Below are 17,460 nucleotides of genomic sequence, written 5' to 3' on the forward strand. Positions count from 1 at the left end.
TACCAACTCCCTACTTAATCTTAAGGAGGAAGATCGTACGCATATTGACTGGAGTTCTCACCGGACATTGTCTGATTGGATTACACGCAGCTAGACTGACAGCTAGATGACCTCGAAGCGACGAACGTTGGAAACTTATTACTACTTATTACTTTTTTGCTAAACTCAAGTCGTTCACAGGAGTATCACAAGGGACCCTGAGTCCAACTGAGTCCACTTAGGACTGCCGGCCACCTAACCTATGGATACATTCTTAATCAAGTAACAAATTTCAAATCAATCCAATAATTTTGCATAAATGAATCAAGAAGTAAGTTCAATTAAATGACGGCAAATAGCGTTTTTGTGCGCACAAGCGGCATAAATAAATATTTTTTCGTTTTCTGAAAATTTTTTAATTTGTGTTCTTTATTATTAAAGCAATATATTAAAATTGTATTTTTTAACTCTGTAATAATATCCGAATATTCCATATAAGCATTTAATAAAACCTAATATTACAGAAAATTGTTTACACCAAAAAAAAGACTCTGCCATAAACAGACGAAGTTCGCTTTCAAAAACTTTACACACATCCGTTTCCGCCTGAAAATTTGGCAAACGGAGCGTATGAAACTGGTTTATTGCACATTTCTAACGTGTAAATATGAATTTTTTTGGACTTCTTATTTTTGGATGCAACTCTGCATGTTATTGCTGCTGCCAGTTCATTGCCGGCGTCTGTTTCCGTTGTTGTGGCCATGATGGAAAAAGGTTATTGGCTAATTCGCAGAAATAACTGTATACTACAACAAGAGCAGCAGCAGCTGAAATAGCAGCAAAAAAAAACAAAAACTGCACCAACAACACGAAAATAAAGGAACATTTGCTAGGTGTGCTTCGCGAGCTGTAAATAATTTGATTTTTATGGCACACACGTGCTCTGAATACAATCCGTACACAAAGCAATTGCATCGGGGACATTTGAAAAAAAAAAATTTAAAAAAAAATATCTACGAACAACAGAAACTGAAAATGTTTTCGCGCATAAAACACGCAAACACGTGGAAAACAGCTAGCCGAAATTCGGGGGATTTTCCAAAACCTGCGAGCTAAGCCAACATAAAAAATTAGTAAATAAATATAAATTTAATGTTCAACTATTTTTTTTTTGTATTTTTTTTTTTGTAATTTTTGTATTAACTCCCAGCTTAGCAGTTGCAATTTAATAGACAAACCACAAAATAGTGAACATTTCAGCACCAACTTGATAAATAAAACTTTGTCCTGCTGAAATGTTATTAACAAAATAAAAACAAATAATTAAAGTTTTAAAACTCTACTAAATTTCTATTCATAATTAAAATTTCACAAATTTTTCGTTTGTTTTTTTTTACATTTCAGGCACCAACACACGCCCAATGAGCACTTCACAGACGTCATCCATGTCGGGACCGCAGCCGCGTTTTCTCTCGCGCGGCCATACATATCGCGCCGTGGTGGGCGACACACTGCTACTGCCGTGTCAAGTTGAAAATTTGGGTAAGTTCATGCGAGTGTGACACATTTTGCAAAAAAAAATTTGTTGCTGACAACTTAATCCTTTGAGCTTAGCTTTTGCTGAAATTGGTATTAAATGGAGTAAAATGTGTGTAAAAATGTTTTTTATTTATTTATTTTGCTTTTTTTAGTTAGTTTGCTTATTAAAAATATGAAATGGCTGCTAAATAGATAATAAAAGCAGTGCGAATTGTTTTCAAAGCATTTGCAGAAAGTGCGAATTTGATGATAAATATACGCTTTTATGGAGTTTGCTAATAAATTCAACATTTCGACGTGGCAAACAATTTCAATATCCGATATTTACGTGCTTTGAAAAAAAGTAAGTGCGCCAGGGCCACACTGGAGAAGTGAAACTTCTGTTAGAAAATCGATAAAAATTTCGACAAAAATGTCGATAACGAAACTGATAAATAATCGGTAACACAATTGATACACAATTGATAACAAAATCAATATCGATAATAAATTCGATAAAAATATCGATAATAAATTCGATAAAAACATCGATAACAAAATCGGTATATTATCGATAACAAAATCGATATATTATCGACAACAACATCGATAAAAATTTCGATAAAAATTTCCATAACAAAATCGATAAACAATTAATAACAAAAAAAGCAATTGCTTATTTTTTATTCATAATGCCCATTGACTTGTCCATTAGACCGTATGTAATAATGTTGTACAAAAATCCCAAATCGTAGAAATTTAAACTTACCTCTCGCTATTTGTATGCAGCGTAATATATCTCTCAATTAACTAGTTCCTGTCAGTCATACCAACCGTCCGTCAGTCAGTCCATTAGCTGTTGACAAGTATAAAAATATTTGCAAAGCTTCACAGAAAGTGACGGCAGAAAATTTATACACCTACCAGTTAAAAAATCGCATACACTTCCCCTTTCTCTGTCGATAAGTGTGTTTGCATTGGGAAGATATGAAAATATGTACGTAAGATATGCAAGTGTGTTGAAGTGTTTAGGCGAGACGGTAACATCCACTAATTGCCCATTACGGGGCACTTATCTAAAATATAGCATGCATATGACATACATACATATGTATACGAGTAAAAACATTAGAATGCAGGCTCGAGTGATGGACAGCCTTAGAAAATGTCAAATAAATGTATGCTAACATGTCATGCGATGCAAGCGCACATGAAAGACGCATAAAAGAGGTAAGTCCGCGTATGTATGTACGTGTGAGCGAGCACTTTTACTTGGGGAGTGTTTAAGTGTATGTGCGCGTTAGGGCAAAATGAATGCAACAAAAATGGACAGCAGTGAAATGAGTTGAAGGAGTGGCAGCATTTGTCGAGAAAAATGCAGCAAAATGGAAGGTATACCTAATAAGGATGCGGAGGAGAAGAAGGAGCACACATAACTGAGTATTGTAAGATGTAATAAAAGTGGCAATAAAAGCAACAACAAAAGCGCAGTGATGTCAAGTGTAGACGACGACAGTCTTGCCAGTCTTTCAGTTAGAGCATCGGTGTAAGTGAACGAGCGATAAGTGCGGCAAGCGACTACCTTCATAATACTTAAACTTTGTCTGTACGTATGTATGTACCTACATACATATGTATGTATGTGTACAGATGTACATACATATATGTAAGTGCATGTAGATGAGTGCTTGTCAAAGCGAGCTGAAGTTTGGCAGCTACAGTGCACTTTGTAGCATTCAACAGCTTCAGCAAGCAGATAATAGAGCGTATAAATTACAAATTGTGCAAGCAATTTAGTCGAGTCCATTTACGCTCACTAACGGCACACTTGCATCATACACATGTATGTATGTATGTATATGAAGCAGCGTAATATTTTTTGCCACACCTACACATTCGTTAACATACATAAATTTTTCCCGCAATAAGTAACGTCATTAGATCATGGCTCATGTCACATGAAATGTTAAATTGTAAAATGCTAAATGCGGACAGACAGGACTACGAGGATAGTGTGTCTGGCAGCAACTACGTTACCTAAGTGCTGCTCGCCGTGCATGGCAGCCACTTTGGCTCCACTCTTTACATTATTGTCACACTGTACTGTACTGTACTCGTGTAATGTGTTCGGTGTAATTTAAGAGTAAATGTGTTGGAAGAGGTAAGCTTACTGCATTCGTGTGTATGCACATGTGCGTCATATCTCATGGGCGATATATGTATGTACATATATACAAACTTGCAATAAATATACAAAATGCTTAAATATATAAAGTGCTGTATTTTTATATTTTTTTTACTCAGTGTTCAGAGCAAACATTGCGATTGCATTTACTACAACATTGATTACAAGTGCTAGATATTTTTGAAGGACAAATGCGACAACGCGTCTTTCTTTTTGGGAGAAGTTCAAGTGATTGAAGAGATGATCGTTGGTCTAATCCAGCCAAACCTCGTATGACTGCTAAGTGATAATTTGGCAGGCCTTTAACTATACAAATTAAACTAGCGATGCTAAAAATATGTTAGCTTCACGTTTACATACATAAACTTTTGGTGATAGATTAGAAAAAATGTTTTTTCAAAAAACAAATAATTTGGGTTTTATACGCAAATGTACTTAAAAATGTGTTCGCGATATACTTGTGTGTTGATAAGGGTTAATTATTAAATTTCATTGTCTTTAAAAAAATGATATATTTGCTATATATACGGTGACCATATTTATGAGAGCCGAATACGGGGCAAAAAATAAGTTTGTAAATTTGTTCCACAAAAGCTTACATATATTAAAGCCTTATTCAATGATCCTAGATGTATTAGCCCTGAAACAGTATCGTTATAGTAACATAACAAATTTTTAGGATAATTTTCTCGAGATTTTTATGCCGTAAAATTTGTTAAAAAATTCGTTAAATTTTAGTATAATAAAGTGCAATTTTAAGTTGCTAAGGCTTACCAATAATGTATGGCAATTTTTTTTTTTTGTTCACAGTGTTACGCATTTTTTTCATACAAAGTAAGTATGTTCGACCTTTTTTTTTTAAAGAGAAGCAAATCAGCAGCATTTTGCACTCGCACTCTATAATATTCAATTTTAATGAGTTACAAAACTGCAAACCAAGTTTTTTTCTAGAGATTCTAATTAAAAAGTTTAAAGTGTTGGTGAAACCTTGCAGAATTAATTTTTATAGTTTTTTGCACAAAGTTGAAAATTTGGTATTATATGGTTTTTGTTAGGTAATGAGCTTTCCTTTCATAAAATAAACAATAAACATTAAATAAACTAAGGAAAAATAGACAAAACTTACTAAAGTGTCCAGTCCTAATCTCTATTTTAGTCAGTGTATGTATTCCTCGATTCGAATAACAAGGCATTCAGATTAGAAAATAATAACTGTTTATGGTTAAAATTAGTATCATATATGTACCAACATCACTTAAAACTCGTTCATAGGCATGCCATTTTAATTAGCAGTTAAGGCGTCGAAACACCGAATACGGGACAAATACAGGACATTAAAAGAAATACAGAACATTTGGCGTCCCGTATAAAATAAATAAATTACCAGGACAATGGGTCAAAAAAGAGGACTGTCCCGTATAATACAGGACGGATGGTCAGCGTAGCTATATATATTACAAATTTCATTTAATTTTTGGAAACTTATTTAATTTTTTTTTAGACTATTGTTTGGAAAAGGAAAACATTATTCGTTTATTTCAATTTAATCTTCCTTTTGGTATAAGATTTTATTTTTTACAAACGAAAAATATATTTGTTATTTTAATTAGTTTTTTCTTTTAAGCGACTTCACAGAAAGGAGAAGATTATCAATTCGTCGGAATATTTTTTTTATGCTACCGCATAACTTTGGACCACGTTAACCGATTTTGTAATTCTTATTTTAAAGGAAATTTTTAAATGTGAGTTGAAGTCGGTTTTGGTTTTGGCTTAAAAATTATTTGTTGAAAATATCTTCATTTACTTTTGCTTTATTTCCATTTAATCTTTTCTTATTTTAATTTATTTTTTTTTTATTTATTAGTTTTTGTTGTTTAAAAAGAAAAAAAATATATTTTTAAATTTAATTTAATTTTTAAAAACTTATTCCTAAAAGCCAAACATCATAATGCTAAGCCCTGCTCGTTGGCAGATTTTTCAACTCGTGTTTCGAAAGACAGTAAAGATTTTTCAAGACAGTTGGCAGAATTAACAATTGTACCATATCTACACAACCGTATACAAAATAATCACTTTTGCGTGCTATCTAAGGAATGGCAATCAAAAACTGGTCGCACAAGTTGGAACCATACCATCTATACTCTAAAAATGAAATGTGTTCTGCTCCATTGCTGTGCATCAAACCAGTACCCAGTCAAATAGTATCATCTTGGAAATTTCGGTGAAGATCTAGTTGTAGAGAGAAGGTAATAAGCCCCAGCCGCAGGGGCGGTGTAGTATTAAGGGTGATACAAGGACTTTTAAATACCATTTCGAAATTTTATATATCCTATTGATACTTAACCTTATTATGGTTGACGAAAGGTGTATTTCTCGTGCTGCTTGGCTTATGAATGAGCTGAGTGTGGACAACCACTTCCCGCTTACAAAGTTGAATTTCATTTTTAACATATTCTGCTGAGTGGTAGTGTAGATATTACGTCTAATGATTTGGTTTGTAAGAATAGCTAAGGCGAAATTATACGAAAATAATTTTCCATGCACACCAATCTGCTAAATTTCGCCTTTGTTGAAGATTTTAGGACTAATTCTAAATTCACTCTTTTAAACATTTCCAGTTTTAAATTTTCTCTGGCGTTTGAGCTGAATTTGTAGATAGATGTATTTTGATGGAACATTTTATCCCGTTATATCACAGGTCTTCTAAATATTTTCTGCACAAAAAATGTCAGCTAAATTTTTTCTGTGTTTAACCTGATTTGCTTAATAGCCTAGCTGATTACTGCGCAATTGAAAATATTGGCGAAAATTTTTAGAGCAACACTGCTGTTTTTTATATACCAGATAAGAGTGTTAATATACACATAGTATATGCTAATATTTTACTCCAATGAAATTAGGTTTGTCGGTGCTAGTGATATGAAAATGCATCATCGACAGGTGATAGTGTATTTCAGATGTTTTAATGCAATTTGATGTTGCATGAATTGGTGAAGCGAAAATAACCACAAACCAAATTACTACCACCGCATGCAGGTGGCATTATAAGACTAAATAGATTAACATATACATGAACATAGTTTGACGCAAATTTGTGACGCTGCATACAATCCTACTGGTACTTAATGAACAACGACATTTTGCGATATGTTCGACCCAACGCCTCTGATTGACATTTAGAATGAAGTAATTAGTTATTTGAAGCGCAGGAAAATTGATAAATTAGCGCTGCAGCAGCAAACTTATATATTTATATAACATAAGTGAACACACTACTGTTAAAGCATTCAGAACTGCTCTCTGCCTTCAACTTCTGCAAGAATGTCTAATAAAAGAAAGTTTTTTTTTTAACTTAAAGCCTCATATTTATAGATTAACTATAAATATGTTGTGTTTTGTTGTAAAAATGCTCATGTGTCATATTTTCTAAACTAGAGCTGACACAGAAATTTCGATCAAGGTTTTGAAATCTTCATTAAAAACCAGGCAGAAAATAATTTTGAACTTATTTGTATGCAATTACTCCACTGTGCTACTGTGGCTTCAGTAATATGTATCTATACTCAAATGTCTGAATTATAAAAAAGGATCTCCGAAATTTTCAAATTATGTTTAATCATGCAGCGAAAGAACTGAAATTTTTAACTATCCAGAATATATGTAACTGTGCCTCATATCTTCATCAACATCCTGTGTTGTAGTAACTGGAGGTTATCGAACCATATGCCTTGTTTGTATTTTCTTCTTCTCTGCATCCTCCCTTTTATCGCTCAAAATATTCCATTATTGCTTTCTGTTGTGCTCTCTTATTACAACTTTGTGTCGTTTTTATATATCTTGCGCTGAATATCGTCTTTTATTGGTTTCGCTTTGCTAGTACATTTACTAATAAATGTCAATGTCTTATTGATATTATTTTGCTCAGCAGGTGGCACCGCAACAACATAATTGCTACCAAAGTGAATTTCCTTTTTGCAATCTACTAAGAATACTTGTTATTGTTGTTGCTATTTATGTTTGACCAAAATCGCTGTAGGATAGTAATTTGTTTTTCCTTGGCGGAAATTGAATGTCAACGTGTGCCGAGTAAATATGTAAATATTACTCAGTTTATGTACGCCTACGCAAGTCCCTTTGTACACAATGAAATATGCAAGCAGCATACAAAATTAGCTTGAAATTCAATACATCCGGTTATCCTGGCTTGGCAAGATTATATGCAAATAAATAATGCATAAACGTTGGCCTTATAAATTATAAATTGTTGCATGTAAGCAACAGAATTTAGTGGAAGCATACTTTGTGTTAAGATTTGAATTTAATATAAAATTTTTTTAATCAAAAACCCTAGAAAGAAATAATTGAATTTATGGTTGAAAAATGTTAGAAAAGTTCTTTACTTGACATCAATTAATCTACTTCAAAGTCTTTGACAACGCGGGGATTATGACTTTAATTTACTTATAGCTTTCAAAATGTATGTATGTAAATGCTAAAGATTGCGTTTATGATTTTGTATTTTTCATAAATACTTAATTAGAGCATTCACTAGTCGTGCTCTAATTAAGTATTTAAGAGCAGTCAAATCAAGGTAAATTTTCAAGGAAAACATTGTGACTTGGGAATATGTCCCTTTCACAACGTTAATCAAGCAAAAATATGTGCATATGTGCATATATGTAAATATTAAATAGAGCATGGAATTAACCTTTTTTCTTGATTTGCAGAGTAGCCTGATCTATGATGTTACAGTTCCTCCCCATAAGTTCCGGCAGGCTTAATTTGAGATATTTTCGAATAATTTTATCTAGGTACCGCATTCCATGTATGTACATTTTTTTTTCTAAAGTACTGGTATCTTTTTTTTTTGTTCTTTATATTAGAAAAGTTGGTATCTTTTGGGGGTTTACGTTTAACCCACATTCACTGTGCGCCGTGACTGATTTAGTGCACTTTATATGAGGTAAGAGACAATTTATTCCAACGTACATTTGACTAGGATGACCACGTTTGAACACACGGGTCTACTCTGTATAGCGATTCAAAAATCAAGTCATTCGAATTCGAATACTTGGCACTATCAATCTGTCTTAGTCTGAGTCGCCTTTCGAATTGCATTGGGTATTGAATCGCAATAAAGAGTAGACCTCTGAAGTCTGTTTTACTAAAAGAGCAGAGTCTCTTACGACAATACGCTTGCCGGCACCTCAGACAATTTTCATTCACCGTTTGAGTGTTTTAGCTGCATGGCGTGACAAACAGTTTATTTTTCCTGCTAATGGGATAATTTGTAAACAAAAGCGGTTATGGCTAAGCCCAATTTGCGAAGGCAAAGCATAATCCATCCGAATTCTACTTTGGTCAATTGCCATTACACTCTAAAAAATTAGCGACTTTACACAATTCTACGGGTGAAATCAAACATCAGATGTGTATTTTGTAGCTAGTACACACTTTCGTAGTAAATTTACGCACACCACAGCAGAAATTTAAACAAACTATTCGTTGAATAATCGAGCACGTAATTTCGCGAATAATAAGGTAGGAAATCAGTAGCCTACCTTTTAGCTAGGAAATCTGCACATTTTTTTTAGAGTGTAGTATATGATTTATGCGACTAGGCTTTCAAAGGCCCATTTTTGTCTCTTATTCTCATTAAGACTTCACTTGCATCTTGCTATGTGTGAAGGAACAACATACACATAAATTTTTTTAGTATGTGTAAAGCTGTCTTGTAAGAAATTTACATAATATTTAATCGACATAATTACTACTTCCAAATAAGTGACTGTTGAATTCAATATACCTTACTTTTTTTAAGACTTACACGGTAGTTCTGGATTGTTATTCTGGTACAAAAATCTGAGAAAAAAACTCTCTGATTCACCACTCGTGGTGAAAAGCTATTTGAGATAAAGTGCTTGTAGATCATTTAGCTCGCGTCACTTCGACAGTCGCAGTGGTCAAGTCAAGAAAGCACTGGCAGCGGATCCTTTTTTGACCGACTTCCAAAAAAGGAGGAGGTTATCAGTTTGTCGGATTTTTTTTTATGTATGTTGCCGCACAACCTAGGAAGACGTCAACCGATTTCGATAATTCTGCATCGGAAAGGTAATGTCTCAGAGGTGGTCCCATACTAATCTGGTTTAGATCCGATCATTGGATCATGAAATATACATAGATATATATATATTTTTTTAAGTCGGTTTTGTTTTGCTAAAAATTACTTGTTTATTTTAATTTTCTTTTAATTACTAGATTTTATTGTCTTAAAAAGGAAAATATAATATTTTTAATTTCATGTAATTTTCAGAAACTTATTTTATTTCATTTTCTTTTAGATTATACATACTGTGTAAAAAAGAAAAATATATATATTTTAAATTTCTTCAAATTTTTAGATACGTATTTATATTTATTTTTTTTTAATAAATTGTTTTTATTTTTTCAATTTAATTTTCTTTTATATTTTTAAAAGAAAAATTGACCTTTTTATTTGATATAATTTTAAGGATTTTGATTGTATTTTTATAACATCATTATGTCTTTTTAATTTTTTTTTAATATTTAGATTTTTTATAAAAATATAATTTTTTAATTTCACTAAGTTTTTAAGTACTAATTTCTTCTTTTTTGGTAACATTTTTTTCTTCTTTCTAATTAATTTTTCTTTTAATTTTTAGATTTTATTGTTTCAAAAAGAAAAATATTTTTTTAATATCATTTAATATATAAAAAATATTTTTATTGATATTTACTTTGTTTTCATTTAATTTATTTTTATTTTAAATAATAATATTCTTCTATTTATTAGTTAAAAACACAAAAATGGAACATATTACTTATAAAATATAATTTTTACCAAAAAAAACCGACTTCAATTTTAATATAAAAATTTAAGGGTACCGTTAACATTTTCATGATCCAATAATCGGATCTAAGTGAAATTAGTACAGAACCATATCTGAGCTACCTTTCTTTAAGAAAATAATTTAAGAATTTGGTTAACGTGGTCCAAAAATGTTCCGGCGGATTGATAACCTCCTCCTTTTGATGTCGATTAAAAACGGCAATTCTTTTGCATGCCCCATGCTTGGGCACTTTAAATAATGTTACCCGAATTGCATTTAAATTCAACGGAGATAAAAATAAGGAAGTCTTAATAAAAACTAAAAAAATGAATTTGTCAATGTTATTGTGGCTTATTAACATTTTATTTTTAATATTTTTATTGAGCTTTGTACCACGATTGTTTAGTAGGAAAAATTGAAAAAGCAACATAGTCCCTGCTGAAGTCTAGAAAAAAGAAGTCGGATGAAGAGATGTGGTGATCTCCGAAATAGCTGCTATAACTTCTACCGCTTAGACTTTGTTGCTTTTCCAAGTTTTTCCTAATAAACAATCGTGGTACAAAGCTCAATAAAAAAATTATACTAAATAAAAGTGCAAAATAAACGAACTGATAATACACAACAGAAGTAAATTAAGTATTTCCAAGTAATTTAATACAAGTTTATAAAGAAGTAAATGGAAAAATGCGGTCAGTAATGAAAATTACCAGTAGGAAGCACAAGGTGGAATGTAGGATTAGAGTAAGTGGGCTTGCAAGTACTTTGTAAACCCCCAGCCAATAGCACAGGCTAGCAACTTAAGTGTAACGGCAAATAGTCCCGCTGATTAACAAAAAATGTATAAAATGTGTGGTGGTGCTTCATTGCTGGTTATTTGCAGTCCCGGACATGGTTAATCCAATAAAAGAAATTAAGTGCAAAAATCAACTGTCAACCGGTAGCCGGCAGTCGGCAGCCAGTAGCCAACCCACAATTCGTTAAGCATTCAGTGGCATCAGGGGCAGTACATATGTTTGAGGCAACCCTGCAGTGAAAGCTACTATAAAGCTCTGAACATACTTACAACTAGTTTAACAGTTTGATCAACTTGTTCTATTTTAGGTCATTTCTAGATAATTTGGGTACGCTGATGATTCAATGATGTTAACCGTTTTGCCGTATTGGCTCATGACCGCATACAAAATTTTCAAATCAAAACTTTGCCTAATTAGGGGGTTTTCATGGTTTCCTCCAAAAACGAACAGTTTTACACAGCTAATAACCAGGAAATGATGTCCAAAAATAGGAGTATTATCTCTACTTTATGCAGGCTGGTAGAGGCAAGTACGAAAAAATTATTTGTGTTCCAAAGTCACTGAGAATAATGAAAAAGCGGCGTGTAAAGGCTCTGTTATGCATACTTGGCATTGCTTCACATAAGGAATCTGTTAAATGAGCTTCGCGTATAAGCGGTTACCCAATACCCAACACTATATACGTAGAAGTCTGTTGGTTTTTGATTTCTACATAAAAATGGTATAGCAGTGCATGCACTGCCAAGTATGCATAACAGAGCCTTAAGTGTAGGTTTCCACATAACTCTAGCAAAAAACTATTGTTATATTCACAAGAAGGAGAACTATGCCGATTATTTTCGATTTCACGCCAATGCAAACCCAACAAGCTGGGAACAACTTGCAGGGCTAAACATTATTGCGAAACTGTCGAACTAGTCAGCCTAAGCATTAGTTAGTAAGTCCTGGCGAACTAGTCCGATTTTCCATCAACTCATACCAGTTAATATACATATGTACATTAATACTTGAATTCTTATTGTATAGCTGGCTGACTGCGTGGTTGAAAAAAAACGTATACGAGCATACATACGTAAATAAGTGTGTGTCACACAGCGCCTGTATACTTTCAGTGTGAACGCAGATTGATTGCTGCTGATGCGATTTGTAAGTGCGGAAAGTGCAAAAAGAAATAATGCAATAAAATTAAAAGCAAATAAAATATACACTTGCAACAACACTATTTAAAAGCAGGGCATAAATTAGTAAACAACACAGTACCAGCACTGCTGGCACTGCAACCTTCTGTCGCTTTTGCTCAACACCACCTCATAGGGCTGCAAATTGGATTTTAATGATATTTAATCGCGCAACAGCAAGGCTTCCATTTTATTTTTATCTCATTTCATTAAAATTTTTTTTCTGCTCATTTTATATATAGTTTTATTTCTGAATGCTTTTCATTGTTGTTCTTTTTTTATACAAGCTTTTTTTTTACTAATGGCTTAACAAACGGCTTCATGCTTGCTTCGTTTGCAGCCAAGTAGCTGTAACACACATAAATACTCATACATACATCTACCTGTATATGTACATATTTTGCCATTGCACTGGCAGCAGGGATTTATTATTGCAGATTAATTACATTTTATTGCTGTTTCACTTGTCATGCCGGTTGTTGTTGATTGTAGTGTAAACATGTACACACACAGCCACATTCTTATTTATTTACTCCTTCTGTTGCTGCTGCTAATTGTACTTAGTTTTATATTTGCTTTACCAGCGTAATTTTCCAACAGCAATTTGTAGGCGGTTTTTTTTTTGCTTTACTTAGTTGCAGCGTAGGTTTTTTTCCCCGCTATTTTTATTCTCTAATTACGTGACTATTGCTTCGCAAATGCGGATTACATTTAAAACAAAAATCGCTTATTCCAAAGAGGGACTAAAGAAATAAGTATTAGGGAGTTTATTTCATGTTCATCACCCTAAGGAGTAAGTAAAGTTTATTTTAGAAGGGGAGAGAAAACGAGTCGATCTCAATAATAATAATTACAATAACTATAGCAACGGTCAACGGGCTATATAACGGGGAATGTAGGGTTGCTGTTTTATCTACTAAGTCTTTCCGAACCAAGTCTTGCCGGACAACTTTTTATTTGCTCTCAAAACATTTTTGTAGGAGAGGGTGATAAAGTACGGTGCACCGTTTATGTTGATGATGTTTGTATGCCTACATACGAAACTATGGTTCTGAGAGAGTATAAAGAGTGTTCAAAACCTATTTGTCGCGGTTTCAATGAGAAAGAGTAGAAAAATGGCATGTAAAATTACCAACACCGCCTTATGGTTTACGTAGCTTAAGAACCATACAAGGTAGAAGGTAAAGTTGAGTATATAAAAGAGGAAAGGGATAAAGGCAAACACTAAAATAAAAGTGAAGTAACTTATAGATAAGGGCAAAGAGGAATGTTAATATGAATATTAATATAATGACAAAAGTAAGATGAATATGAAGATAAAGAGATACCCCCATCTATTCTCAGTTCACCTCACGCCAACACTCACCTCATTTCATCTCAAGTCAATTTGCATCACCTCACCTCGACACAAATCTCTCCAACTAATGTTATTTCCCCTCAACTCTTCTAACCTCATCTCAACTCGCCCTAAATCAACTTAGCTTACTAAACTCACCTAACTAGACTCACTTCACCTTAACTCAACTCAACTCACCTTAGCTCAACTCACCTCAGCTTACCTCAACTGACCTACGTTTTAGTGCTTGAATTTCAACCAAGGCGAACACTAGTTAGTTTTTAATAATTTTCATTTAAAATATAGTTCCACCTATAACTGAAATCACACAAGTAAAAGCTTTAAAGCTTACACAAAGTTCATATCGCGGGATTGACAGTACGTTCAAAAAATTTATTTATCGGCATCTTTACCATTTATGTATTTTTTTTTTTTTTGTATAATACTACGAACTAGACTAAATACAAAACGAGCCAAAAAAACACCTTAAAATACACCTTAAATCATTAAAAAGGAAAACCCAAGAAAACGAATTATTAGGTACATTCATTCATACTCGTACATTGTCAAAAATAATTGAGCAATAAAATTGAGCTTTTTATGGCTAATAGAGATGAATTTCACAACACAGATATGAATACACATTTAGGTGTACATACATATGTACACGCAAGTGTGCGTACGAGCGTGCAATAGGCAGTGAAATAAAAACGAAGTCATGTAAAGTGAAATGCAGTTAAAGCAAAAACAAGCGAAAATGGTAAAAATTAACCGAACATGAACGAAAATAAATACGTAACACATGCCAACAAAAATGGGAGAAAAATTGCTGCGTCAAACCGGTTAAACCGGTTTTTGATAGACTTTTTTGTGCTGATTACGAATCCGTAAGGGAAAAGTTTCCATAGTCAAAAAATCGTGTTTTTGCAATATATGAGAAGCTAATAGTAGCGCCTTTCACTTAGTATTAAATTAAAGCTAAAGCTCTCCACTACTATCCCTGAAAATAACATCCCTTATGGTCACTTGTGGTAATTTATTGAACAGCAAAAACTGACTTTTGGCTCAATTTTCCAGTATTTTTTTATTGTTTATTGCGTGGCTGGTATTTCCAGGGATGGAAATTTTATACTTACGGATAATCATGACAAAAATGTCTATCAAAAACAGCTTTAACATTTGCCGCATCAAAATCAGTGTTGCCCTGTGTAATATGTATTTTGACTACCGACGAAATTCGAAACAAGTGCAGATAAAAATAAAATAAAAATTTATTTTATGATGATAAACATTCAATAATAATCGAAAACAATAAAAAATATACACTAGAAAAATAAACACACTTGCACTCAAATGCGAGTGCCATAACGAACTTCTGCTTCTACTTGACTAAAGATGTACTACGTGCACAGAAAGAGAATAAAAGTATTTATGTACATATTTGTGTGCACTCACGCTAATATATGAGTTATACACTCACGCTTTTATGGGCTCTAATGGGTGTACTTATGTACAGTGTTGCCATTTAAGTTATTTTCCGGCTAGACTTAAATTTTTGTTTATTTGGGTTTGGCTAAAAAAATCTTGTTTAGCTTCTAGGTTTTTCTTAAAATTATTTAGTTTTTTACTTTTGCTCAAAATATTAGCTGCAAATTTGAATAGTCTTAAAACATTTAATGCGTGTAGATATAGAATGAAAAAGAAAGACAAGTGCTGGCATGATTTTTACTTCTAAACGCACCCTTTCAAAAATTCTCCGGTCTGACTCATTTGGGTACCATTTTTATATTGCAGGTAATCTCGTTGCGGTAAAGTTGGCCAGGTGGGAGTACCTTCTCTTTGGTTAGCTAATTGGGAGGATACTAAAGTATTGGTTTTCCAGCGATGGTGCTAAATGTCACACTGAATCGCCAATGTTTACTGAACAATGAGGTGGAGTCAAAACTTTGTCTTAAGCAGCCTAGATTTCTTGAGGCTATGAAAAATATATTTCCTTGAGTACAAAATAAGATGTTCCTTAAAAGAAAGCATTATTTTTACCTTAAACATTGACACTCTAATGAACGAAAATATTTGATTTGTTAATTTAGCAATTCTTCTTAGCCGTAACTAAAAATTTAAATTTAGCTTTTTATAGCTTCATTTTTTTGTCCATTTAGCCTTTTCTCTGAAAACGTTCTGGCAACACTGCTTATGTAGTTGTTTGCAGATCACGTACACGCCCCGTATAACCTGAACATTGACATAATGAAAAGTTAAAAAGGCGCTCCCATATTGTTTTTCTGCAACTACATGTAATTCGGTTCTGCTCATTGAGGTGAAAACTTCATATGCGAATTCAAAATGTATGTGTGTGTGTGTGTGTGTGTACGTACGCGTGTGCTTACGTGCATGCCTTTTGCGGTCACAGCACATTTTATGCGCAAAATTTTTAAGCGTTTTTGTTGTTTTTATTATTACTGTTTGTGCTGTTGTGTCTTGCGCTGGCAGGTAATGTGAAAAAAATTTTTTCACTTTTTTGCAAAATTGTTTAAGTACTTCATTTTGGGGGTCGTCACCAAAAATCAGCTTAATAAAATGAATCCCTTTTAGCTTAAGGAGACTTAAACTAAACATTTAATAAGGTGAATAATAAAATATTTCTTTGACGATTTTGGCACCTAAAAGGACGTGTACTTTAAATGTTTGCTCAAGTTCAAACCATTCGTTTATAATAGGGTAGCAGTCTTCGTTTCAAGACAAGAACTGAGTACACAGGAAATATACGTTGAAGAAATTTTCCTCAAGAGTGAAGCTCTAGACTAAGATAAGTTGAGAACAACAATAAGGCGGCTTAAAAAAGACAAATCCTCTGGTTCGGACATAATACCTACCTGAGCTGTTTGTCGGCGAAGAGGTTCTCAGGCGAGAACCAGCTGCTAAGCAGAATTGGCTAAGCTAAATCCATGCGCGGAGAATGGAACCCCAGAGTAGTTTGCCCAATCCGCAAGCAGAGCAATCCCGCTGGGTGTGCCAATTATCCCAGAAAAAACCTTTTTTACACTTTGAGGTCCTATGTGAATGATTGAAGTCCTGAAGCCTAGGTTATCAAATTGACCCACATAAACTTCTAATCGATTCTAAAGTCGCTTTTGATATCGCGAGGAGAAGTGGCTCTACGAAGCATAGTCTGTATTTGGAATTTGAACCAACCCGCTTAATTGATGCATCAGGGTCTAAAAGGGTTAGGCGGCTTGGTAAGTATTTTAAAATTAGAACCCCTTCGCGACGAACAAAAATTATACCTGTCTTTTTGCCTCCGAAATATGTGTAGATGATGTCGAACCGAGCTGTATAGGCTACGAGAGATTTCATGAAAACTACATACTCTGTAATATACTCTGGCGGTATTTCTTGACAACGAGTCAGAATTTAGTAACATTGAGGTTGACACCATCATAGACTCTTTGAGATATATTGATGTTGACGACAGTGTTTGTAGATGGATAAGATCGATGCTGGTCAATAGAATCATTCAGGCGATAAATAACCCATCATTTGAATAGAAGCACACCATAGGGCGATGTACTCTCACCACTGATATGAGTGATAGCCCTGAATGGCATACTGATAGAACTCA

General features: G+C 33.4%; 1 protein-coding gene across 2 annotated transcripts in view; it reads left to right on the plus strand.

Annotated features, from left to right (window-relative positions):
* The window catches only part of LOC118737023 (protein CEPU-1), a 359,992-nt gene that overhangs the window by 235,298 nt on the left and 107,234 nt on the right, over positions 1-17,460 (plus strand). For both annotated transcript variants that reach the window (XM_036467255.1, XM_036467254.1), the window contains exon 3: positions 1,384-1,521. In XM_036467255.1, the coding sequence (XP_036323148.1) occupies positions 1,384-1,521 (138 nt within the window). The remainder of the gene's footprint in view (positions 1-1,383; positions 1,522-17,460) is intronic.

This window comes from Rhagoletis pomonella, unplaced genomic scaffold (genome assembly GCF_013731165.1).
Source record: "Rhagoletis pomonella isolate Grant_MI unplaced genomic scaffold, Rhpom_1.0 Rhpom_scaffold_00004, whole genome shotgun sequence".
Taxonomy (NCBI): domain Eukaryota; kingdom Metazoa; phylum Arthropoda; class Insecta; order Diptera; family Tephritidae; genus Rhagoletis; species Rhagoletis pomonella.